Raw genomic sequence first — 27,420 nt, 5'->3', positions numbered from 1 at the left:
GCCAACCTTTGTCGGACTTCGGTTATTCTTTATACTTTATAGCAGGCTGATAAGGACATTTGCACTGAAAGCCTGCATTTTGAAAGGGGTCTGTTTGTAATAAACGGAGTTTTTGGAGCTTGGTGTGTGTCACACTCCTTGGGATCCGGAGCTGGGGCAGAACGTAGACCTCCTCAATCTGCTCATTGAGATGAGACATATACAAGACATAGCCTTGGTGGCGCAGCAGACTAAAGTGCTGTTAAGTAGCACCAGCTGCCTGCAATTACTGCAAGTTCAAATCTCACCAGGCTCAAGGTTGACTCAGCCTTCCATCCTTTCGAGGTAGGTAAAATGAGGACCCGGATTGTGGGGGCAATAAGCTGACTTTCTATAAAAAAGAACACCGCTTGGGGGGGGGGGGCGAAAGCCCTATTAAGCAATTATATACAAAAAGTATGAAGGCTATTGCTTAACTCATTGTAAGCCACCCTCAGTCTCCAGAAAAGGGCGGCATATAAATTGAACCAATAAATAAATACAAGCTTGCAAGGTGAACTGCAGAAGGGGAGAACTGCAAACTATTTATATATAATTACACTATATCGTAATATCTTTGCTGAATAATGTGCATACGAAAATATCCTGCTTATAAAGTGACCATCACTATCTGATTCGTTGCACAATTTTTTTTTTTTACAAAAAGTGGGTATATAGTCACTCTACCTTCCTACTCAGTGCAAGATCTATAGGATTAGGAGTAAACTGCAACATCCAGGACTGGGTACCTCTTTCAACCTCTTTTCAAATGCCTCCAGCCAAGAGGAGACCCACAAGATTATTCCTGGAGAAGCTTCTCCTGACATCTTCCCTGCAACGCTTTCTACACAGTGTTAACAGAATAACAGAGTTGGAAGGGACCTTGGAGGTCTTCTAATCCAAACTCCTGCTCAAGTAGGAGATCCTATGCCCGTGATGGCGAACCTATGGCACGCGTGTCGGAAATGGCACACAGAGCCATCTCTCTGGGCACACCAGCCATCGCCTGCTGCTCTTCCAGGTTCTGGCCAGCAGGTCTCTGCCAGAAACCGGAAGACCAAGTAACCGCCGCCTGCATGCGTGCTGGGGAACTGCTCTTCCGGTTTCTTGTGCTCCAGCATGTGCGCACCAGGGAGTGGTTCTTCCGGTTTCTGGTGCTCCCCCATGTGCATGTGCGCGCTCCCGTTTCGGCACTCGGTGACAAAAAGGTTCGCCAACACTGTCCTATGCCATTTCAGACAAATGGCTGTCCAGTCTCTGTCCAATCTCTAGGGTTGAAGCGCCCACAACTCCTGGAGGCAAGTTGTTTCACTGATAATTGTTCTAACCGTTAGAAAATTTCTCCTTAGTTCTAGGTTGGTTCTCAACTTGATTTCTTTCCATCCCTGGCTTCTTGTCCTGGTCCCATGGGTCAAAAGAGTACAGTTTTCTTTATCATCCAGGAAAAAAAATTCTCCCGAAATGTGAAGTTTGTTATTATCTCTCTCCTGAATGAAGTCATTTTTGTCACTGCGTTCTTGTATTTGTCAGCTGGGCTCCCATTCTGAGACTTACGGTAGACTGATCTGAGTCTTATCTCTGAACCACTGCGCATGTCCACATTCTCTTTTTTTTTCTTTCTTTTGTTCGTCTGCCAGAACTTCTGCCGGCAAGGCAGGGAAGTTTGCCAAGATGTAATTAATATCTAGTAAGATTGTTTTTTTATTTCTTTATAATAAAATGTGTTTCTTAGAATATATCCCGGCTTATTTTCTCTTAAAGTATGCTGCAAAGGAAAGCCACGGTCCGTCTCTAATTAAGTGCAATTACCCCCAAGGGGGGGAACGGGATTTATACACCCTGACAATTTTCACTTCTCTTAGGTAAGTAAGAAGGTAGGGTATACATTTCAATGTCATCGTCGTTAACGCCACCACCAAGGAGCTAAATGAGTATGATTATGTGGCTTCCTGATGGAATTTTGTAACATACCTCTGAGCTGCTCCCCCGTCAATCACGTGGCTGACCATGAACTCTTTACCAAAAGCTGAGCCACTGGAAGTCCTGCAGACTTGAATTCCCAGCCCCGTATTCCCGGTGGCAATGCAGAGCTTCCAAATGCAGCTGTCCTGGTTGGGAAGACATGAAGAAACTTAAAAGCCCGTCAATCCAGCTTCCATTACTTTGTACCTTCTAGATAGGTTGGGCTACAGCTTCCAACATCCTCAGCTCTGATGACCAATGCTGTGGACAATGCCATGGACCACAGAGCTGGCCTAGACTGAGAAACTCATTGCCCAGACCCCAGCTTCCTCCTGTTCTGTGTGCTATTGCAATAGCTTTTCATCACAGCCGTTCTCTTGTTCCCTTTCCAAGCTGAAAGAACCCAATAGAGATGCAACATCCTGAGTATATAATCTGTGCTGCCGGTTTAAATGCAATCCCCACCACCAGATTCCCATGTTTGGAAGGCAGCTCACATGTGATAGAAGGCGGGGTGGGGAGAGAACCCCCTTATCCAGAGCTGCAGTGGTCAGAGTGCAATACTGCAGGCTACTTCTGCAGACTGCCGGCTGCCTGCAATTTGGCACTTCAAATTTCACCAGGCTCAAGGTTGACTCAGCCTTCCATCCTTCCAAGGTGGGTAAAATGAGGACCCAGATTGTTGGGGGCAATATGCTGACTCTGTAAACCGCTTAGAGAGGGCTGTAAAGCACCGTAAAGCGGTATATAAGTCTAAGTGCTATTGCTATTGCTATCATTCTTAATTCACAATCAAGACTCTTGTCTACATGGGGTCCATCTTTTTTTAATATTCTCATGTAAAGTTTGGAATGTGGCTTTTTTGGAGTGGATCTTTACTTAAACTAGTAAACCACCCCAAAAAAAAAAAAAAGGAAGGTAGACAACAGGTTGGGTGACAGATATGGAGAAGACAGTTGTATATTATAAGGATTTGCTTTGAATATTCGATTCTTTTTTATGCTAAGAAAACAAATATAAACAACTTTTTGAGCCCCAGACCAACACAAATTACTTTTAGATTTTACTCTAATGAGCCACGGTGGTGCAGTGGTTAGAGTGCAAGCTACTTCTGCTGCCTGCCGGCTGCCTCCAATTTGGCAGTTCAAATCCCACCAGGCTCAAGGGTGACTCAGCCTTCCATCCTTCCAAGGTGGGTCAAATGAGGACCCAGATTGTTGGGGGCTGACTCTGTAAACTGCTTAGAGAGGGCTGGAAAGCTCTCTAATTCCCTTGCCTTCCCCTCCCTCCCCTTCCTTCCTTCCTTCCTTCCTTCCTTCCTTCCTTCCTTCCTTCCTTCCTAACTCTGCTCATATTGCCAGGAGTTTGATTCCTGACTGGCTAAAGGTTGACTCAGCCTTCTGCCCTTCCGAGGTGGGTCAAATGAGGACCCAGATTGTTGGGGGCAAGAGGCTGACTCTGTAAACCGCTTAGAGAGGGCTGTAAAAGCACCGTGAAGTGGTATACAAGCCTAAGAGCTATTGCTATTTCTATCCAAGCATTGCAAATGCCAGGCAAACAGAGGCACGGACCTTCTTCCTACCTTGATAAAGAACTTCCTCTTCATGTTCTTACAGCTGTCACTGGCACTGGTCCTCATCTGCACCATGCTGGCAATCACCAGAGGATCGGATGTGGCGTCTTGGCTAGGCGCGGGGCAGGCCAGCTGAAGTTGAGGGCATGGCTCTTTCTGACTCCAGCTGGCTTGGCTCTCAAAAGGGTTGGCATATTTATCATCCGGGCTCGAGCCATCGTCGCTGGTCTTGCCGTTGCAGAGGATGAGCGACCGGGAAATGGAGCGGAGCGTTTTGGATTTCCTCCCCTTGGCGCTATTGTGCCGTTCCATCGTTGGAGACCCAGGAAATGGCGGTCAATTGGTCATGCCGGTTGAGTTCACTTCCTCCAGTGCCTGCAACGGAAGATCCAGATGGAAGAGAAATGCAGGGGAGGGGGCGGTGGGTGGGTGGTTGGGTGGGTGGGCATGAGAAAAGGAAACTCATCAACAAAAATGTTTCATCTTTCTAAACCACCCACCTCTAGATTTCATTAAAGAACAAGAGGCCTTCAATTCCAAACCAGCAAGTCACAAGGCATCACATTGATAATAGCTCTGTGTATTCTCTTTAAAAAAAAAAAAAGAAGTTAGACATATTTCTCATTCATCTCCCTGGTTGTTATTTTTTTCTACCCCAACTCTCTGAAAAAAAAATCAAAACCCTATTCATGCAACTTGTTTAGCTTTGTTGCAGGATTAAGCCATTTTCTGGCTTCCCACATGACATTAAACCAGAAGCTAACCAGCCTTTTCCAGTTCATACAGACCAGAACTTGAAAACTACACACACACACACACACACACACACACACACACACATTATATATATATATATATATGTACGTAGGTACGTACACACACACACACATACACACACACACACACACACACATATATATATGTAGGTCTTTGGTTATTCGGGTCTTCTCCCACGTAAAATTGGAAGTGTCTTATATATATAGGCTTCAAGTTCCTGATGGTGTAGCAGTAAATATTGGTCTTTCCAAACGAGAGTCTAGCCTTAGAAAAAGGTATGGAGTATAATTTAAAAGCCATGCGAGTTTTGGGTGGATAGTAAGACTGAAAGCACACACGTTCGTGTTAACTTTCTTAGTGGGCTTCCTGTGTTGTGTGAATTGGTTTCCAAGTTCAGTGTTCAGCGCTGAAAACAGATGGCCTGGGGAAGTTGTGTGCTCATAGTCACCGGAGAAATATAAACACAGACTGAATGGCCATCTGTCAAAAATGCTATAATTGCAGGATTTCTGGATGGAGAAGTTTGAATAAACTTCAAGATCCAACTGAATATGTCAAAACAAAGGAGCTTTCTCTTTTACTGTTCTTCACAAAGTAAAATATAAATTGAAACTTGCCTTTTGGAAATGTTGGAGAATCGCAGTATGTTCCCTATTATAAAAATTGTCTCCATAACATTGAAGAAACCAGATCAACAGAAGATAGTCTCGTGTAGCAAAACTGGATCTCTTGCCTCCTGTAATCTTTGCTAAATATACAGATCATCTCTAAATCCTACATAATCATCCTGGTTTTCTAAAAGATACCTTATTGCAAATAGAAATGAATCCTTCTGACCATAAATCAAATCATATCAAATCAAATCCCCTTGATAGATAAATCAAATCAAATTTTTTAAAAAATAATAAAAATCATGATTTATAAAATAAACGATTTATAAAAATCATACCTCAAATAATAAACCAAGTCCATCTGATCAGAAATCAAAGCTACAGAATTATCTACAAGAGGAACATCGGGGGGGGGATAACCGTGTATTGAAGCCCCCCCCCCAGCCATTTTCTTCAACTGGGTTCAGTCCATCTTTCCAAGATCTTAACAGGTGATGAAAGGAATTGAGGAGGGGGGAATGATCAATGGGCTTGGCGGGAAAGGAAAAAGATGAAAATCAAATGCTATAGAAGAAAAGAGGGATGCAAGATAAGAGCAGAAGGGAAGTTTGAAAGAATAGAATAGAATTCTTGATTGGCCAAGTGTGATTGGACACACAAGAAATTTGCCTTCGGTGCATACGCTCTCAGTGTACATAAGGAGAATAAAATACATTCATCAAGAATAAAAAGATACAACACTTAGTGATAGTCAAGGTTACTAATAAGCTATCAATTCGTACTAGGAAACAAAAACAATATAAATTGAAAGATACAAGCAACACGGTTATAGTCATAAGTGGGAAGAGATCGATACTAGGAAGGAAGAGAAGAATAGTAATACAGTCTTAGTAAATTATTTGACAGTATTGTGGGAATTAGTTGTTAAGCAGAGTGATGGCATTTGGGAGAAAAACCATATTTAGACAGAATAAAGCCCTTTTCCTCCTAATGACTTGGCTTGGAAAACTTCTTTATCCGACAGGTTGAGGTGGGCAGGGAAACCCCCTCCCAACCCAACCCATCCTTTGGGCTGGTCTAACACAAAATGAAAACATTTCACTGGGTTGCTACACGGAATGGGGGGAGAATCTAGGTTTTAAACAGGAGGAGGGGAGGGGGAAATAATCCATCTCATGTTATTACACCCTCCCCACCCCCACCCCTTCACAAATCTGCAGCCATGCACCTACCACGAGGGCCCACGCGAGCAAAAGAGTCCCGCTTGTGAACCAACCAACCTGATGCTTCTCCAAAAGTGGGGGAAGTCAGTCCACCTGACCCATAAGCAACGCTTTTTAGACTCCACTGACCAGCATGTCCCACTCGCTGCAGTTTGGTTCTCTTTTTCCTGTCCTTCCCCCCCACCCCCAAACCCTTGGCTTGCCAAGGAACAAAGCTCTCGCTTGCCTTGTTTTGGTAATCCAAACCAAATGTTAACTGGTTTGGCTGATCTCTCTCTCTCTCTCTCCCCCCCCTCCTTCCTCCTCCCTCGTTTTTGTGCTAAATCACACACACACACCAACCTGTTTTGTTCCTGCAAGTAGTAAATACAATAAACGATGCGCCAGGAAAAGAAGACCAAACCCCCTTCCCTCCTTCCCATTTGGTTCCCATTTGGAGGGACCCCTTGAGAAAAGCGTAAAAACTGTTCCTGCGCCCAGCGCCAGGCCAAAATGCAAGAGAGTTAAGGAAGCTGCGGGGAAAAAGCCTTTAGATCTCTTCTAAAGGCTTTCCCTTAAGGAAGGAACACGAGGGTATTTTTTTTTTTCCGCCGATTGGCTCAAAAGCAGATGCCAGGCAACCTCTCGCATCTCATTCCGATGGGCTCGGCGGCTGGCAGCCTTCCCTGCCTTTTGGATCCTTCTCCTCCTTCCCTCGATCCCATGGAAAAAGCATCAGCTGCGTCTTCAAAGCATCCAGGGAGTCCATAGGGTTGTTTTTTTTTTTGTCCTCCCCTCCCCATCCGATCGTTTTCTTGCAGTGGGGAAAGGAAAGCATCCCTAACCCCTCTTTTCTTTAAAATTAAATTAAAAAAGGAAAACATTGAAAAGGGACTTACGACGAAGCTGGGGAGGGAAAAAAAACCATCAGACTCCTTCAGAAGACTGTTTGTCTTCGCCGGCCTGGCAGATAGACTCAAATGCAATAATTGGAAACACACCCTCCGACCGTCACATGACTTTATTTCAGTAATTCTCTACAGGGTATATAGAGACTAAAGAGGACTCGGCTATTGTTTCTGGACTGCAAAAAGAGGCAGTCGGTAACAATAATAATAAGAATCACACAAGGTCTGCGAAATGCGCGCCGGTCAAGGTATCCCTCCAGATGCTTGCTCCTCTCCAGATGCTGCTCCTCTCCACGCCGGGAGTGATCGGCTGCATATTTCTCGGTTATAAATCAAGGGTGTGCACAGCTTGCCGAGGGTAGACGGTTTCCCCTCCATCCCCACCAGCTCCCTCAAGGTCGCTTCTGCAACCCTCTGCTTGCCAATTTTTAGCCAAGGGACTAAGGAACGAAAGGGAGCGACTTCGCTGGTTTTCCACCACGTCCTCAGCCGGGGCTGGGCTGAGATGGAGCCAGCCAGGGCTGCCAACCGAGGCTGCTCGTCTGCCTTCCCCCCTCCATTTAGATGTAGCTTCCGAGGCGGGCAGAGTGCCTAGGTTGTGATGCGTCTCGGTTGCGCATTTTTAATTTGGCCACGGTTGTTGTTTTCTTTCTATCTTTCTTTTTTCATTCACATCAGGGGTGTCTTCAAGGTGTGGTCCAAAAAGTCAGGATAATAGGCAACCAGGGTGTGTTTGAAACCCTGCCCGATTTTTTTAGGGGTTGGTGCATAGGCATCCTTGATTCCCAAGGAAATCACTATCCCCTAAAGCAGTGGTGAAATCCAATTTTTTTTTTTACTACCGGTTATGTGGGCGTGGCTTAGTGGACGTGGCGTGGCTTGGTGGGCGTGGCAGGGGAAGGATATTGCAAAATCTCCATTCCCTCCCCACTCCAGGGGAAGGATACTGCAAAATCCCCATTCCTGGGGGAAGGATATTGCAAAATCTCCATTCCCATTCTGCTCCAAGGGAAGGATACTACAAAATCCCCATTCCCTCCCCACTCCTGGGGGAAGGATATTGCAAAATCTCCATTCCCACCCCACTCTGGGGCCAGCCAGAGGTGGTATTTGCCAGATCTCTGAACTACTCAAAATTTCCACTACCAGTTCTCCAGAATCTGTCAGAACCTGCTGGATTTCACCCCTACCCTAAAGGTGGTGTAACCCTAATTGTGGAATAAACACAATAACAGAATAAGGGTAGGGACCTTGGAGGTCTTCTAGTCCAACCCCCTGATTAATTGTTCTCACTGTCAGGAAGTTTCTCCTTAGTTCTAGTTGCTTCTCTCCTTGATTCATTTCCATCCTTTGCTTCTTGTCCTGCCTTCTGGTGCTTTGGAGAATAGCTTGACCCCCTCTTCTTTGTGGCAGCCTCTCTAATATTGGAACACTGCTACCTTGAATGGATCTGATTATTATCTGTTATGCATGGAAGGCTGGGCACATGCATGGACAGGTGTGTGCGCACACATTTGCGAACGAGTAGGGAAAGTAAATGAATACCATCCCCGCATATGGCTACCTACAAACGTTTCAGGTTCATATGTGCTGTGTGAACCCGGGCAATTGTGTTTATTCCATGAACCATGATTAAGCAAATCATGAGTTGAACCCTCCGAGCTCTAGGAAGGAGAGATGGTATATTGGATCATCTGCTCTCCGAGTCCTTTAACTGGAATCCAAGGGGCCCAGCTCTGCCAAACAAATGCTCTCTGCATTTATAGCCCTTTAGGGATTCTCTCCTTTCCATTTAGGATTCCAGGAATACTGCAAAAGCTGCCCATAAACTGATAGCATATTTTTTTTGAGGGAGGGGCCGGCATGTTTGTTGATCTATCACTTACACATACACACGCTGCCCGCCATCAGATTTATGGAGCAGAAAATGTTTATTGTCTGAGGCAGTGACTGTTTCTACCAGGAATTAGGCATGAAAATTAGGCTCATGGCTCCCTTCTGAACCAGCCAAGGGTTTTCGCAGCTGGTGATTCATTTTGTGTGTAGGTGAAATGTGGCAAGCTTTTTTTTATTTGTTTGTTTTTCAAGAGGGAGACTGGATAAACCATGTGATGAATAGGAAAGTTTAATACAGGATTGTTAAGCAGTAACAACCACCACCACAACAACAAAGTTGTTGTGACCTAGGCTTACGGAGTCATTACAATTCACAATTAGTCCCAAAAAAACCCCTATTTTATTGTAACAGCTGAGAATTACGTTCATTCCCAGCTGAGTCCCAATTAGTTGCAAAACAAGTCCTTCAGAAGAAGTCCTTCTGGAAAATCACCAACCTTTATCTTCTTTGACACCCTACCAAAGGCCTTAACTTGGCAAAGCCCCATGAAGTTCAGAAACAAAGAGATGCCAACTGGAAACAGAGTTAGCAATGTTGCTTTCCTGCAAAAGGCCCAAGTGCCTTTGTTTCTCTTTTAAGCCTTATGGGAGGGGCCAATCATCTCTAGGCCTTACTCCCGAGTCGTCCCTTTTGCTTTAGCTGCTCTTGCCTTCTGGCAGCTCTGTGCATGCATGCACCAGGAACAGGCTCCTCCTGTTCCTCTGCCTCACTGCTGTCTGACTCTGGAGGCTCTGGAGTCCACGCATAACTCCCAAATGGCCCTGGACCCATCTCTGCCTCTAACACACAGCCCTCATCCGGGCCTTCCCCAGACTCCAGGACTTCCTCATTGTCCGACTCCGCTGCCAACTCCACAGGCTGCTGGCGGACCACAACAAAAATGCAACCGTTCTTTGCATGCAATCACAATGGGCTAAGACATTCCCACTACGATAGGAATGCTACATTTTAATAAAGATTAGACAAAGTGGCTATGTATTTGGAGAATATCTGTGGGAGGATAGAAGGGGAGTTTAAATGTCTTTTAAAAACTGCCAGGCAGGACCAGACTAACCAAGGTCCATCCATCTTAACTTTGGAATGACAGACTGCCTGGGAAATTCTCAGACCCATCATTAAAAAGCTGACTTTGGCTTCTCACCAGTCTCTGGTATACTGTCTTTGAATATGGAGGTTCACGTTTGGCTGCTATGGTTCGACATTCATGGCTAACGCAAATTTTATAAATTGTCTAACATCTTTCCCTTAGGCAAATAAAATATTTCACCTGAAACCTGGTCCACAACTTCAAGAGAAATGAGATGGTAAAACGGGGGTGAAATCCAGCAGGTTCTGGCAGGTTCTGGCAGGTTCTGGAGAACTGGTAGCGGAAATTTTGAATAGTTCAGAGAACTGGCAAATACCACCTCTGGCTGGCCCCAGAGTGGGGTGGGAATGGGGATTTTGCAGTATCCTTCCCCTGGAGTGGGGTGGGGATGGGGATTTTGCAGTATCCATCCCCTGGAGCGGGGAGGGAATGGGGATTTTGCAGCATCCTTCCCCTGCCACGCCCACCAAGCCAAGCCCATTAAGCCACACCCACCAAGCCATACCCACCAAGACACATCCACAAAACTGGTAGTAAAAAAATTTGAATTCCACCACTGTGGTAAAATCCAAAGATGAAGAGAGGATAAGCCGAACTATTTTCTGTTCAGTGGATGAGATAAGTACAAAGTTCTGGCTTATCCATTTCAGAGTTGATCTGTATTGGGACCACCAACCCAATGAAACAGTAAATAACAGCCTCATCAAGGAACTAACAAGAAGAAAATCACACTCCCGACAATACTGACAGAGAAAGCCACTGCATATAAACAGAGAGTAAAACCCCACTCCTTCTAGCACGGATGATGTTACCTAGTTGGGTAATGAAATGCCTGCAGGAAAACAACCAAACTCAGAGAGCATCAAGGACCCCTCATTTCAACCCTGAGCTACAATATTTGCTTCTATTGATACCACCAATCTCAGAATTGTCAACTAGCACAGTCAATACCGTGTTTATTTAGTGCAATTCAAACTCAGTTCAAACATGAGGGATTATTTTCTGCTACATCTTCCAGCAATACTTTGCCGAAGCACTGAGGGGTTCACCTTAGATCTTGGCTACACTGAGTGAACTGCTCAAAGTGTATGGGATATAAGGTAATCCCATTTCAAGATGATGAAAGTGATGAGCAGCCAATCTTAAAATGGAGGTAAGTGGCCTACGGTGGCTCAATGGGTAAGACGCTGAGCTTGTCGATCGAAAGGTCGGCAGCTGAGCGGTTCGAATCCCTAGTTCTGCGTAACGGGGTGAGCTCCCATGACTTGTCCCAGCTTCTGCCAACCTAGCAGTTCGAAAGCACATAAAAAATGCAAGTAGAAAAAATAAGGACCACCTTTGGTGGGAAGGTAACAAGGTTCCGTGTGCCTTTGGCATTTAGTCATGCTGGCCACAAGACCATGGAAACATCTTCGGACAGTGTTGGCTCTTCGGCTTTGAAACAGAGATGAGCACCGCCCCCTAGAGTCGGGAACAACTAGCACATATATGCGAGGGGAACCTTTACCTTTAAGTGGCTTCTAAGCTGCATCTGCTCTGAACTCTCTTTCTGGCAATCTCAAAGCCCCCGAGGATGGCCTTGCCACTTCAGCAACCAAATGATACATTTCAACATCCCAATCTTTCATATTTAAAATAGGTGAACACAATAAATGGCTCTGCAGTTGTTGCTGAAATACACCTTTCATCATCCCACACTACTGGTTATGCTAAGCGGGTCTGTTGGGAATTGTGACTTAGCAACATCTGGAAGATTGTATTTTTTTTAAAAAAAACTGTGCACCTTACTTCATTTGTGCAAAGATCCTATATTTACGGGATATATATTTACGGGACCGTCTACTACCACAAACAGCCTCCGACCGACCAGTACGCTCTCATAGAGATGGGCTCCTCCGGGTGCCATCAGCCAAGCAGTGTCGACTGGCAGCCCCCAGGGGGAGGGCCTTCTCTGTGGGGGCACCCACTATGTGGAACGAGCTCCCCCCGGAGATACGGAGGATCCCGGATCTGCGCACTTTCCGCCTTGCTCTTAAGACCCTCCTATTCCAGCAAGCCGGCCTGGCCTAATTTTCTCCCCTTTCTTTTAAATTTTTAAATTGAAATTTTAATTTGTTTTAAATTATTGGGATTTTTAATTGTCTTGGGATAAATTATTTAATTTGGTTTTAATTATGTTTCTAACTTTTGTATTTATGTATTTTATTTTGTGCCTGTTCACCGCCCTGAGTCCTTCGGGAGTAGGGCGGTATATAAATTTAATAAAACATAAACATATTCTCCCCAAAACGAAAAAAAAAAAAGGAAAAGATGTGTCAAATCCTTCAACCTTTAAATCTGATGATTTGCACCGAATCACCAATGATCCAACGAATAAATGTGGTGAAAAAAAAAAAAAACACTTAAGTAAGCCTCTCGGAATTGGAAATTGCTATCCGTGATGAAATGGTTCTATTTATTTTCTGTACGACCAGTTTTTTTGGATCCAGTCCACCGTATCCACTGACTAAGCTGGCAGTCTTAAATTTGTTGTCCTAAACTAAAAATTTCCCCTAGAAACCACCACATTAAGAGCATTTGGAGCATTCAAAATTTTCTTCTCTTGTGAAGAATCAAAGCATAAAGAAGCCTATGTCAAAGCAGACTAGGCTAAATTTAGCTCACTTTCCCCCCCACCAAAAAAAAGTTTTCCAACACTTAATTCTGCCATCACAGAGAGAGGGGGGTGGGGTAGGGGTTTTTCCTTCTGAGTTGAGAGGCTATAATGGCCTCCGTCTGGGACTAAATCAGAAGAATTTATAGCGTCTTTGGGAGCTACTGTTATTTCAGCTGCACAGATTTAGCTGTAAGCATTGTTTAATTCTCTGTCGCATGTAATGTGCATTCAGCCAAAAGTGCGTTTCTTATTTTGGATGCAGGTTTTAAAATCTGAAGCTGTATTTTCATGCATGAGCTTCCACGGGATGGACGGGGCCATGACGCAAAAACCATGCCATGTTTGGTGACATCATCATGCAAATGATGTGATAACCATGACAACATTTGTAACATTTGCACAATGGCATCAATAATACATGTGATATCACTATGGTTTGTATTGGGCACCTACGTAGTGTTCCAATATCTCAGGGGCTGCCACAAAGAAGAGAGAGGCAATAGCAATAGCACTTAAACTTGTATACCGCTTCATAGTGCTTTTACAGCCCTCTCTAAGCGGTTTACAGAGTCGGCATATTGCCCCCAACAATCTGGGTCCTCATTTTACCCATCTCAGAAGGATGGAAGGCTAAACCGGTGAGATTTGAACTGCCGAACTGCAGCTAGCAGTCAGCTGAAGTAGCTTGCAGTACTGCACTCTAACCACTGCGCCACCTCTGCTCTTCATCAACTTGTTCTCCAAAGCACTGAAGGCAAAACAAGGAACAATGGAGGGAAACTAATCAAGGAGAGAAGCGACATAGAACTAAGGAGAAATTTCCTAATAGTGAAAACAATTAACCAGTGGAAAGATTTGCCTTCAGAAGTTGTGGGTGTTAGGAAATGGGTATTACCTACCTTGTTGGGTTGGCAGTATATAAACCATCAATATAGCTTTAAGACTGCTGTATTGCATCATACTGTGTCCTGATTGGTTAGCTCTGTAGCCAATCTCCTTAAGAGGAAGCTAGAAACATGGTTTGTTTCTCTTTGCTGTTCTTCCTCTCTGATATCTCTGTATGCTACTATTTGCAAATCCAGAAGAACTGTTTATTGTGAATGACTACGACGACTGGTAAGAAGACTTTGTTATTGGATTATCCCTGGACTGTCGTTTTGCTATCTACTGCTTTATATGTGTATGACCTGGACTGTTTATTGGACTGTGCCTTACTATTTCCTGAAAGTAAACACAACTCAGTGTATCTGTGTGTTGACTGTGTTTATTCGTACCTACTCTCAATCGCTTGCTATTCAAGGGTTACTCTGCGAATTCCTTAACAGTGGGTACTCCATCACTGCGGATTTTAAGAAGAGACTGGAACAACCAGTTGTCTGGATTGGTATAGGGTTAGGCTTAATCAGGGCATTGGACTAGAACAGTGCCCCCCCCCAACCTTTTGGGCACCAGAGGCCAGTATCATGGAGAAAGGTTTTTCTGTGGACCGGAAGGAGCATGGTTTTGTGTATTGCCTGCATCCCATAGATGGGGCTTCACTTGTTTGCGTGGACCAGGAGTTGGGGACCGCTGGACTAGAAGACCGCTGAGATCCCTTCCAACTCTGTTAATCTAATTTGTTCTGTACTTTCTTATTTGGAATTCCTTGCTTCAGATCAGTTTCTACAGTATCTCAATATTGCTGTCAGAAGCTGTCATGGTTCAACTTGGCAGATGGTTTCTAATTACAGTTAACTGGTACAATTTAGGTACAGCATACACTAATGATTTGACACAAGGATTTTTACTGTAATCCAGTAAATTTGGAGAGCTGGGCCTGAATGCAGTCTTAAAGTGACTGAGCTTTCAACAAGAGTGTTACAGCTGAAGCTGCCATCCACCACCAGAATGTTAGACTAATCCTGGTTAGAGGGATATATTTCTTCTAACAAGGAAACTAAGTCCAACTGGAGGAAAGGAATTCATCCCGCCTCCCAATTCTCCGATCGAACGGTCCAGATTAATCCCTCTGGAACTCCTTTTCATAGTCATTTTCTCATCCTCGTGTATTTTAGAAGCCTTGGGAAACCGCATCGATTTTGCAAGGACGGGAATCGAGCGGATGTTTTCTGAAGCTGAAAATTTGCAAGCTAAAGTTTTGTTGCTTCGTACGCAAACGTGTTTCCCTCTCCCCCTTTTCTGAAGGATAGAAATATCCCAGCATTCATAAAGGATTTTATTTGGAGGCGGGAGATCCCTGGAACATAGTAAATTTTGTGTATATTTGCGAGCAGGCCAATCATTACGGCTGTATGGAAAGAAGCAGGAGGGAGCAGATTCAACTGCTAATTCCACAGCAATGTGCCGAAAATCCCCAAATGCTTTCAAGCAAGCCACATAAGCGCTATTTATTTTCTGCTGTACGACACTCTGCACTAAATCACTTACATTTTCTTTGTTTGAAAACCAAAAGGGGAAAAAACAACAACAACAACAATGCATCACTGGAGAAAGAGAGATGGAGTTGCCTATTTGCACTTACAGGAAGAAAATTACAAATATAATTATAATTCACGTACAAGTTCAGCATATCTACTCAAGCGGGGAAAACTGGCCATTGTCAGCCATTTGTTCTACGAGTCTGGTGTCCAGATGCTAAATTTGGGCTAGCAACCATGCCTCCAGCTCTTCTGATTTTGAACTGGATTTGGAGTGGATAAAATTTCAAATGCAATTTGCCTTCCTCCTGAGGATTTCCTGAGCGAGAGGATTTCTCTTGTATTTCTTTTTTTTTTTAATGGACTTATAGTAAAGCTATTGCCTGCTCATGGTTCTGGATCCATTATGTATCATTATGTTCATGTGGAATTTGACACATTATACGTACTATCTTCCTTGACAGCACGTGCCGAATTCATGATGCATAGATTTCTTTGGTGATCAAAATCACCAAAGAAAGGATGATGCAGCCCTCCAGGGCACAATTCCTGGCTTAACTCATGCTATTATTTTTGTTTTTTAAAAAAAAATAAGCAAGTGCAACTGTGATAGAGCTTAAGACTGCTATATTTCTCTGGAGAACAGCTGGAGAGTAATAAGACACATACTAATAAGTAATACGTAATAAGCATACTAAAAAGCAGAGACATCACCCGGCCAACAAAACGGTGGTGGGTTGCTCCTGGTTCACCCTGGTTCGGGCAAACCGGTAGTGGTGGAGGTGGGAGGCTCCATCCACCCACCCAGATGTCATCAAAAACAATCTGCACATGTGCAGAAGCGCCACGTGCTTGCGAACTACCGATAGCGAACTGGTAGCGCCGGGATTTGAAACCCACTACTGCAACAAAAGTGCGTATAGTCAAGCCTATGATGTTCCCAGTTGCAATGTATGGCTATGAAATTTGGACCATAAGGAAGGCTGAGCGTCAAAGAATGGAGGCCTTTGAACTCTGGTGCTGGAGAAGACTCCTGCGAGTCCCTTGGACTGCAAGGCGATCAAACCGGTCAGTCCTAGAGGAGATCAACCCTGACTGCTCTTTAGAAGGCCAGATTCTGAAGAGGAAACTCAAATACTTTGGCCACCTAATGGGAAGGAAGGACTCCCTGTAGAAGAGCCTAATGCTGGGAAAGACTGAGGGCAAAAGAAGAAAGGGACGACAGAGAACGAGGTGGCTGAATGGAGTCACCGAAGCAGTCGGTGTGAGCTTAAATGGACTCCGAGGGATGGTAGAGGACAGGAAGGCCTGGAGGAACGTTGTCCATGGAGTCGCGATGGGTCCGACACAACTTCACAACTAACAACAACAATAAGACACAATACTAATAATTTTTTTTCAAAGGATTAACAAATTGAAGAAGGTATCGACTTATTCTCCAAAGCACCTGAGGTCAGGACAAGAAGAAACGGATGGAAGTTTATAAAAGAGAAGCAAACTAGAACTAAGGAGAAATTTCCTATCAGTGAGAACAATTAATCAGTGGAATGTCTTGCCTCCAGAAGTTGTGGGTGCTCCATCACCCACAAGAAGAGACTGGACAGCGATTTGACTGGCATGATATAAGCCCTCCTGCCTTGAGCAGAGAGTTGGACTAGATGACCTCCGAGGTCCCTTCTAACCCTACAATTCTATGTTCTGTGGAACTTTCCTGACTAACATCCAGGGATGGGCTTCAAAAATTTTAGCAAGAGGTTGTGTGTGGCCATGGTGGGCATGGCCTAGTTGGCCTCCTGCACCCTGGCACGGGGGTGGGGGGCGTTTTTGCCCTCCCCGGGCTCTGGAGGCTTTTCTCAAGCCTCCAGGAGAGCGAAAACAGCCTCCCCAGGCTCTGGGGGCCCTCTGGAGGCCAGAAACGGGCCCATTTCTGGCCTTCCTGAACGTCCGATAGGCCCGTTTTTCACCCTCCCCATGCCTCTGTGCATGCCTTGCACTTACCTGCATCCAAAATGGGCCATGTGGGGACTCTTGGGATGGGAAGGGTGGCCGAGGGTGGGATGGCTGGGGCCAGCCAGGAGTGGGATTTGGGGGTTCTCCGATCTGCACAGAATCTTAGCTAGAGGTTCTCCAGAACCTCTGCAAACTCCCAGTAACCCCACCCCTGCTCACATCCATCTTCCTTGAGGACTTGGATATTGCTGATAAAGCAGGTATCGTTTGACCGATTCTGCTACTGAGGTTGTGGTTAACTTATTTCTTCTAGCACAAGAAGAAATTGAAAATAAGAAGCTTTCCCTTTAGGGGATTTACTGACTTTCTTCTAGAGAAATAAAAGGAGAGGTGGGGGAATTCAGCCAAACTATTCCAATCTTTTTTTCCCCCTTTTTTTCTGGCACACATGGAAAATGCGTTCCACTGTTTAGACAATCTTTTAGCCTCCATGCCTTACCACTCATTGGTTAACCGACTGCTCCTATGTTTATGTAATTGCATGGTTCGCTTCCAATTTGACACCTTAAGGCCTTGCCCAAGGTTGAAATGAAATGATTCATTTATGACTATTTTTGCAAAGAAGGGTGGGCAGGGGTGGGGAGCCCAGCATAGAATTGTTTGCTTTAGCCTTGGTGAAGTCCCCATTCATGGGTGTGTGAAATTCATCAGTGCCTGGGTGGGTGTTTGCTGGTGAACGAAATTTGTGCAGGGGCCAGTGGAAGGGAAAGGAAAGAGGAGGTGTGCCAGCCAGAAGAGAGCAAGATTTTCCTTGGATCTACCCTATTGTGGTGGCACTCAAGTGATACAATTTTAGGAGGCATGTGTGGGCTTTGTCTTGGCTAAATTCTCCTTTATCCTCACACAACACACAAATTCAGCTCTTAGAATCTTGTGCTTCTATTGATCCAACAAATGACATATTTTGGGGCCGTGAAATCTTCTATTTCTTCTCCTTCTCCTTTCTTCTTCTTCCTTTAATTATTGTATTAATTTTGTTTTTATCGTCTTGAATTATGAAAGATGGATGTATTGATTTTTTTAAAAAAAAAACTGACAATTTTTAATCCCTATTTTATTTTCTTGTAGTCCACTCTAGGTTACCTCATAAGGAAGGACAATATAAAAATACATTTAGTCATAATAATACCACATAACGAAGACTACCCTGTTTCCCCTAAAATACGACATCGCCTGATAATAAACCCAATCAGGCTTTTGAGCGCATGCACTAAAATAAGCCCCCTCTGAAAATCAGCCCTCCCCGAAAATATTTAAACACATGCGCAGCTGGTCCCCGCCATTTCCTCTGGATTCTTCCACGTGCCTCAAAATAATAAGACCTCCCTGTGAATAAGGCCAAGCGCTTATTTCAGGGTTCAAAAAAATATAAGACAGGGTCTTATTTTGGGGGAAACACGGTAGTAAAAACAAGTCCTCCGTACATTTCTTACAAGATTTCTGCCTGCTTTTTATGCAGATCGTGGTTCTATATTGGTGCGTTAACCGGGTTACTTGAGGGAGACCTTATCTTCTGTTCAATCCAACAGGCTTGGCACATTGTGGTTACCTTCGATTGGGCAACATCTTCTCATGGAAATCTAGAACCATACCTTCTCTGTCATGGCATCTGCCTTCTGGAATAACTCCTACCAAGATGGTATTTTGGACCTGGAGGCCCTTCCTAGACTTGGTTTCTTTCCCAGGCTGGATGCTTGGAGCCCCTTGTAGGATCTATATATGTTGCTGTTGGCTGGGTTCACCATCTTCTTTAGTGTTTATTTTATCTGCATTGTATATTGCTGTTTGTTTTCTTGCTGTGAACTGCCCAGGGTTGACTAAACTGAAAATAATCTTCTCTAAGGCCAGATGCAGCCATTTTGCTGCCTAGGGTACAGGGTGGGTTTCAAAACACATTGCTACCGGTTCATTCATGCAACATTTCTGTGCATGCGCAGAAGAGTCCAGCCAGGTGGGCGGAGCCTCCCGTCACCACCACAACCGGTTCGGGTGAACCGGTGTGAACCAGTAGCAACCCACCATTGCTAGGCTAACAGTCGACTGGCTTAAGTTGCTCCCATTCCATGTGTAAAAAGAACAAAAACGGGACTCAATTTTATTTCAATATAGGTGAGGAATGGGGTCCACATCAGGGGTAAATCCAGCAGGTTCTGACAGGTTCTGGAGAACCGGTAGCAGAAATTTTGAGCTGTTCAGAGAATCGGTAGCGGAAATTTTAAGCAGTTCGGAAAACTGGCAAATACCACCTCTGGCTGGCCCCAGAATGGGGTGGGAATGGGGATTTTGCAGTATCCTTCCCCAGGAGTGGGGTGGGAATGGAGATTTTGCAGTATCTTTCCCCTGCCATGCCCACCAAGCCACACCACGCCCACCAAGCCACGCCCACAGAACAGGTAGTAAAAAAATTTGAATTTCACCACTGGTCCACATATTATCCAGAATTTTGTGAATGTTTACACAGTGCCTCTCTATTGAGAAAATTGTATACGATCGGCTGTCAGCTAATAAAGCGCTGTTCTCTGGTTCCTGCACCATATTTTGCCAGCTGCTACCCTTCGATTGGCAATATTTGGTACTTCATTCTGTCCAATGGTAGGGCCGTTTTTAGCATATGGACCAGTGGTGGGTTGCCCCCAGTTCGCACCGGTAGTAAAACTGGCAGGAGGCTCCGCCCATCAACCCCAACATCATTAAAAAGCTTGTGCACATGTGCAGAAGAACGCGAGGCGCACACGAGCAGAATAAGCGCACGCAAGCGGAGTAAGCTCGCGCGCGTGGCCCTGCTGCGAACCGGTAGTAAAGGTAAGTAGAACCCACCCCTGATATGGACAGAGTAGTACCGGTAATAAATCTTTACTTCTGGATGATGTTAATGTTATTATCCTGTAGTTTGATAATCTGGGAAAATAGCTGCCTTGTATCTGCAGAATACAGAAAAAGCAAAGGCAACAAAGCAGAAAAAGCAAAGGCAAAAGCAAACGGCAACAATACACTTTGTCATCTCTCGCATTCACATTTCAACAGAATTGGTGTAATCTTCTGTTGAGCAAATGGAGACTTAAGAGCATCTGGTCTGGATCAAAACAGTTTCTCAAAACAGCAGATTTGAGAAGAGGCATCCTATCTTTTGCCGATTCCATCTTTAAGTATCATTTAAAAAATACTGACAGAATAACAGAGTTGGAGGGGATCATGAAAGTCTTCTAGTCCAACCCCTAGCTCAGGCAGGAAACCCTACACCACTTCAGACAAATGGTTATCCAACATCTTCTTAAAAACCTCCAGTGTTGGAGCATTCACAACTTCTGGAGACAAGTTGTTCCACTGATTAATTGTTCTAACTGTCAGGAAATTTCTCCTTAGTTCTAAGTTGCTTCTCTCCTTGATTAGTTTCCACCCATCGCTTCTTATCCTGCCCTCAGGTGCTTTGGAGAATAGGTTGACCTCCCCTCTTCTTTGTGGCAGACTCTTAGATATTGGAAGACTGCTATCATGAAAAAGAGGATTTTTTATTTGGGGATTTACGTTGTTGTTGTTTTAAAGAAAAAAAAGTGCTTTTCTATGCCAAAATATCCAAAACGTCTATTTAAAAGGTGAACCTCACCCAAAAGTCTCACAAGAAGAAAACCATTGAAAGAGGGGGAAGAATATTTCAACCTGGAAAAAGTTAAATGCTTCAGACAGCTTTGGTTTTCTGCAAGAACCTTAAGTATATTTTGCCCATCATGCAAATGCGACCTCGGTACATTTTTCCTCTCCCGATTCCATAGTTTTCCATCGCAAAAATGGCTTCATGATAGCCTCTAGGCCTCTGTGGGTTGGATTCTCCAAAATACAACTCCTCCTAAAAGAAAACAGCTTCTAACCACACCCTCTTCAGGCTGTGCTGATCCATTTCCCACTTTCTTCACTTAAACTTAGACTAAACAACGCAAGACTGGCAAATGTGGCAGCTATTTATGGAAAGAATGTACCCATGAAGTCACTAAGGAGATGGATGGACATCTACCAAGGAGGTGGTCTAAGAAGGCAACGTTTCAACCCGGAATTGACAAATGGTTAGCGAAATGAGGCTCCATCTATTCTGCCAGATTCCATAACTGTCCTTTCCCATTTCAGAGGTGGGGAAAATTCAACCTAACAGTCTACCTGGTTGTTCTCTCTGCTTTGATTAGGAGATGAATCAAAAGGTAAGGGAAATGGGGAAGCTTCCAAATTAAACTCAATTTTTCAAATAAAAGGAGAATATAGTTTTGGTGATGTCTTCGTGAATTATGGGGGGCACGATGGCTCAGCGGTTAAGGATGCCGAAGCTGTCAGCTGGCAGCCAGGTTCAAGATCCGAATGCCATATGATGAGGTGAGCTCCCATCGCTTGCCCCAGATCCTACCCACTGAGCAGTTTGAAAGTGTGCAAATGTGCGTAGATAAATAAGTACCACTTCGGTGGGAAGGTAACAGTGTTCTGTGCGCCTCAGAGTATAGTCATGCTGGCCACATGACTACAGCAACGTCCTTGGACAATGCCCGCTTCCTCGGCTAAGAAACAGAGATGAGTATCAAGAAAATGAGATGAAAAGACTACCAGGAAAAATTGGGAAGGAACCAGTAAGAGATGGGGTTCCAACATTACTTAGTGAGTGACAAAAATTGATAGAATATTTGTAGTTCAGGGTTGAGGTCCTTGGTGTGCTCTCTGAGCTTGGTGGTTTTCTTGCAGATGTTTCCTTACCCAACTAGGTAGCATCATCAATGCATCATTAGTGACAAGAAATGTGTAGGAATGCCTTGCCTTGAGTTCAAGGGTGGGCTTCAAAAATTTTAGGAAGGGGTTCTCTGCTTGGTTGCTGGGTGGGCGTGGCCATGGTGGGTCTGTCCTAGTCAGCCTCCTGCACCACAGTGGAGGGGCGTTTTTGCCCTCCCCTGGCTCCGGAGGCTCTTTTTGAGCCTCCGAGAGGGCGAAAACAGCCACCCCAGGCTCCGGAGGCCCTCTGGAGGCCAGAAACAGGCCTGTTTCCAGCCTTCCTGAACTTCCAGTAGGCCTGTTTTTCGCCCTCCCCAAGCTTCCAAATACGCCCTGCACTTACCTGCATCCAAAACAGGCCGCATGGGGACTTCTGGGAGGGGAGGGGCATGGCGGGTGGGGCCAGCCAGGAGTGGGATTTGGGGGTTCTCCGAACTGCACAGAATCTTAGCTAGAGGTTCTCCCGAACCCCTGCGAGCCCCCAGCAGCCGACCCCTGCTTGAGTTACACAATCATCTCTTCAATTGTCCACAGCCTTCCTGATTTCCCATCCTTCTCTTCAACCCCGGGAAGGAAATCAGGAAAGGGGTTTTTTTGGGGAGGAGACTTTTTCAAGTGGAAAAGTAGAGACATCCAGAGAGGCTGCGGAAGGATGAAACATGATTCCTAAAAAGCAAGGACACAGGGACAAAAAACTTTTGTCCCCTCTAGCAAGAAAGGAAGTTCAAAAAACGCCGGCAGAAGAAAATGAAAAACAAATTGTCTGGAAGCTCGAGAACAAGGTAGAAGAACAGAAATATACTTCCCGAGGGAAAGATACTTCAGGGGAATCCAAAAAGATACATTCCAGCACAGTTTCAACCCTACCCAAAGTTAATAGAAAGCAACTGAAACATGTTGTAGGTGAACTTAAGGTGATGCAACTTTGAAAGGGTGTGCAGACATGCATAGAGTCTAATTTCTAAATTAACCACTCAAGGAAGGGGTGGGTGGGAAATCTAAGGCATTACTGTGCACTGCTCAGTGGAAACTTCTGCTCAACACACAGCAGTGGTCAGAAAGGAAAAAAAAATATACAAGTAGGAAAACAAATCAAAAACAAAACATTAGGTCCACATTAAAAACCAGACTGGGAAGAATAGGGTATATTATTATAACACTGCTAAATAGCTGCACCGTAAGCATTTAGGTTAAAGACATACCTTTAATTCTGGAAAGAAAGAAAGAAAGAAAGAAAGAAAGAAAGAAAGAAAGAAAGAAAGAAAGAAAGAAAGAAAGAAAGAAGGAAGGAAGGAAGGAAGGAAGGAAGGAAGGAAGGAAGGAAGGAAGGAGGGAGGAAAGAGAAAGAAAGAGAAAGAAAGAAAGAAAGAAAGAAAGAAAGAAAGAAAGAAAGAAAGAAAGAAAGAGGAAGGAAGGAAGGAAGGAAGGAAGGAAGGAAGGAAGGAAGGAAGGAAGGAAGGAAGGAAGGAAGGAAGGAAGGAAAACTGCTTCTAACTAATATAAATCTACTGGTTTTTGCTGTTATTGAAAACAAATATTCAGTAATTGAATATTTGTAATTTACATGCAAAGCAGCAGAGTGTTATTAATAACAAAGTAATAATAGTCATAATAATAACAATAACAGAGTTGGAAGGGATCTTGGAGGCCATCTAGTCCAACCCCCTGCTCACACAGGAGACCTATACTAAAGATTCAAACCGCCGAACTGCTGACTTTTCTGATCGACAACCTCAGTGTCTTAGCCACTGAGCCACCTAGTCAGGCTAATGATAGCATGAGATTGATGACAAATGACGGATGAGATTGATAATACAGCCATACTACATGGGCAAATACCCTTAGACATAAGACAGTATTGTGGGAATTTAATGAAGGAAAAATTAATGAGGAAATTGGTATCAATTCTCCAAATGCTAACTTGCTGATTTTTTTCATTCAGATTCTTTGGAGATTATTAAGCCATCTAATTACATAGATAGGAGCAAAACTCTTTATATTTGGGAATTACCTGCCGCTTTGAAAAATGCTTTTGTGGATGCCGCACAGTTGAGCATATCTGGATATGGAGCTTGTAGATTTTATGAAAGCGTATTTGTTTCTGTCATAATTAGCGTGTACTTGACAACGCGTGACCTGTTGGATCCTCATTTCACGGATGTTTCCTTACCAGATTCCTGAAATCCTTCAACAATGGCAGAGCTTCTAATGTACTTAAAAAGTTCTTAAAAATTCAGGGAGATATTCAGAGATGCGTCTGCCTTGAATGTTGAACTGCATAGCAGAGTCAAACACCAGGAGCTGACCACAGGAAATCTTTTACATTTTGTATTAACTCATAAAATGCTTTGTGATCATTTTAAGTCATAACACGTTTTTGTAAAATTTGTCAAAGTTCAATTCCAAGGAGGCATGGGTCCTGGATTTTGGACGCATTCTGTAAATTAGCCCATGTGAAGTACCTTGGTTGAAAACATTTTGCCCTGTAATGTACCATTTCGCCCAATATATATATATATATTGAATTAAGGTTAATTCAACTGCCTAACATGCAGGAAGCCCAAGTTTGAATCTGAGTAAGGGTATGGCTAGCCGATGAAAGCTAAAAAGCATGAAATAGATCTATACTAGATCTATACTATAAATTTGATATATATATGTGTGTGTGTGTGTGTGTGTGTGTGTGTGTATCTGTATGTATCTGTATGTATGTGTGTGTGTATATATATATATATATGTAAGTTTTCACGGGTATATATGTGTGTACAGTTAATATAATGATGACACACACACACACACACACACACACACACACACACACACAAAGAACCAGAATAGAGCCAACTCCTAAAGAGTTTCTGTAGCAAAAACAAACATTAGTCGGACGGTATAAATGATTACATTTCTCACAGCAAACGCAGTTAGCAAACACACCACGGCTGAGCTGGGAACTGAATCGGATGAATCTCACATCACGTACATTGAAATGCTGATTTCGATGCTGAGCAATAACGTTATCTCCCTTATTCCAATATCGGAGAAAAGTTTGCAAACTGAGCCACATAGGAAATAAACCACTTACCTGGAAATACCGTGATCAAATCTCCAGGGAAGGATGGACCTCTTGAAAGGGCTATCTTTTGTGCTACGGAGGGATTACGGCTAGCTAATGAGATGAGACTAAGAGTGCAGCCATGATCATCTCACCATTCACAGTTTGGTGAGTTTGAAGCACATTCCCGTGCTTTGCCACTTAACCCGAGAACATCAACATTCAATACCCAAGTGCCTCCATGTCAGCTGACGTTACCTTCTTGAAGACTACGAGGCAGAAGAATGAGGCATGACTTCGTATATATATATATATATATATATGTATAGTGGGTTTCAATGGAACAGGAACTCCAGTAGTTTTCAGAACTCGTGAAAAGAAACACCAAGTTAGCGCCAGAAGTAAATAATTGCATAAATGTAACGGTGCATAAATAGCACTCTACTTTTTTTTTTTTTTAAGTGAGATTTGTGTGTGTGGCCTTTATTTGTGCCGCCGGTGTGCTGAATTAGCATTCCGTTCTAAATCCTCATTTTATTGCAAAAAAAAGGGGGAGCCAAAAAACAATACCACCCACCGTACCCTTCATTGCCTACTGTGGAACAAGAACAGTTTTCAGTCCGATTTGTGTCTTTATATAATGGGTAGTTCTTGAAAACTAAACAGCTTGCCGTCGTTGAGCAAGCGGCGTAATGTTCGGCATAAATCAATGTTGCTGACTCGAGTTGGACTTTAGGGAGACTGGGAAGGTGGGGGGGGGGGGACGGACGCTTCCCGATGCTTGAATGTGTATGTGTATGCATGATGAATGAATTCTTTGTTCAGAAAAAATATATATAATTGCTTGCAGGAGTAGACTGAGTGGGCTTGTGCTCTCTTTCTCTCTCCTTACATGCAGAGTGATGTGCTGTGCAAATGACCAATCTCCCTCTCCTTGCAATTATTCTATGTTATGAAAACCTCTTTTCCTTGGGTCAGTCCTACAATAAGTCAGGGCGTCATCTCAGGATCCATTTCAAGGGCTTACTTGAGTTGGAATAGAATAGAGAATACTTTAATTTGGCCAAGTGGGATTTGTTCTGTCCCCGTCACACACGCACACACACCAACAGACATCCAAGAGTTAAAGACCAAACCAGCCGGCAAAATCTTTTCCTTATGATAACGGAACTTGGCAACAACCTAGTGGCTGCTTGCCAAGAGTTTATTACTTACGAAGAGGAGAGATAACTTCTCCCCGCTTCTGGTACATCAAAGGAAACAGCTCAATAATTACAGAGTCAATCAAGTCCAAAGATAATCCAGCAAAGTCTATAGCAAAAGTCCAGCAATGCAGAATGGCGTGGAAGCTTTCAGCTTTGTTCATCACAAGGCTTGACTGGCCACCACGCTCCCTTTTATACCTTGTGGGGTGTGGTCCAGTGACTCAGCCTAATCTCGGGCACGCCTTTTCTTCTGTTGCGCGCGCTTATGTCTGCGACGCTGGCGTGGATCCAGCCAAGACTCATTACCCTCATCACTGTCCACCTGTGGCTGCATGGATGTGCTTGGCCCCGGGCCTATCTCTTGCCCTTCGGCGGACACCGAAGGCATTGCCAGAGAGGAGGGTCCTGGAGAGGGAGGCCTTGCCAACTCCTCTCCTTCACTCTCGGAATCCTCTCCTGCCGATGACACAGGCTCAGGTAACGGAGCCACAACAGGATTAGACACACAAGGAATGGGTCTCCGATACAGAAGCTCTCAGTGTATGTGCAATGCACCAAAACCATCATCATCACCAGAGGGATGCAATCAAGATGAAGGGAGGGACTGATACCGCTCTATAAAGCCTTAGTAAGACTGCACCTAGAATACTGCATCCAGTTTGGTCATCAGACCAGCTGGGTAGGTGTGGCTTGGTGGTCATGTGACCAACTTTTATAAATACAGAGCACAGAATAAAAGAGTTGGAAGGGACTTTGGAGACCCTATAACAGTGATGGCTAACCTTTTTGCCATCGCGTACCAGGAAGGGGGGGCAGGGGAAGTTCACGTGCGTGTGTGCCCACACCCATAATTCTATGTGCCCCGCCCCACCCCCGCTTCTGGCACCCAATGGCCCAGTAGGCCTGTTTTTCTTTCTCACCTGGCTCCAGATCCTCTCTATGCATCTGGGGAGGGCGAAAACAGCCTTCCCCACTCTCTCAGAGGCCCTCCGGAGGCCTGAAACAGCCCATTTCCCAACTCCCGGTGGGACAGGAAGTGGCTTTTTTGCTGTCCCTAGCCTCCAGAGTCTCCTAGAGAGGCTGAGTGCTGAGCCAGCGTGCCAGGCAACATGGTTCTGTGTGCCACCTGTGGCACGCGTGCCATAGGTTCGCCATCACAGCCCTATAACATTCCAGACAAATAGCTGTCCAATCTTTTCTTGAAATGCTCCAATGATGGAGCACCCACAGTTTGAGGCAAGCTGTTCCGCTATTTAATTGTTCTCATTGACAGCAAAGTTCTTTTTTAATTCTAGGCTGGCT

The 27,420-nt window shown here is 44.4% G+C and overlaps 1 protein-coding gene across 2 annotated transcripts in view; it reads right to left on the bottom strand.

Moving 5' to 3' along the window:
• The window catches only part of IL16 (interleukin 16), a 44,572-nt gene extending 40,707 nt beyond the window's left edge, over positions 1–3,865 (bottom strand). For both annotated transcript variants that reach the window (XM_070953408.1, XM_070953409.1), the window contains exons 1-2: positions 3,563–3,865; positions 1,990–2,126 (exon numbers count right to left, since the gene is read on the bottom strand). In XM_070953408.1, the coding sequence (XP_070809509.1) occupies positions 1,990–2,126; positions 3,563–3,865 (440 nt within the window). The remainder of the gene's footprint in view (positions 1–1,989; positions 2,127–3,562) is intronic.
• Between the last annotated feature and the right edge of the window lie 23,555 nt (positions 3,866–27,420).

The sequence above is a fragment of the Pituophis catenifer genome, unplaced genomic scaffold (genome assembly GCF_029215685.1).
Source record: "Pituophis catenifer annectens isolate HBS135680 unplaced genomic scaffold, rPitCat1.0.hap2 SCAF_14, whole genome shotgun sequence".
In the NCBI taxonomy this organism is placed as follows: Eukaryota; Metazoa; Chordata; class Lepidosauria; order Squamata; family Colubridae; genus Pituophis; species Pituophis catenifer.
This window is presented reverse-complemented; position numbering and strand designations above follow the sequence as displayed.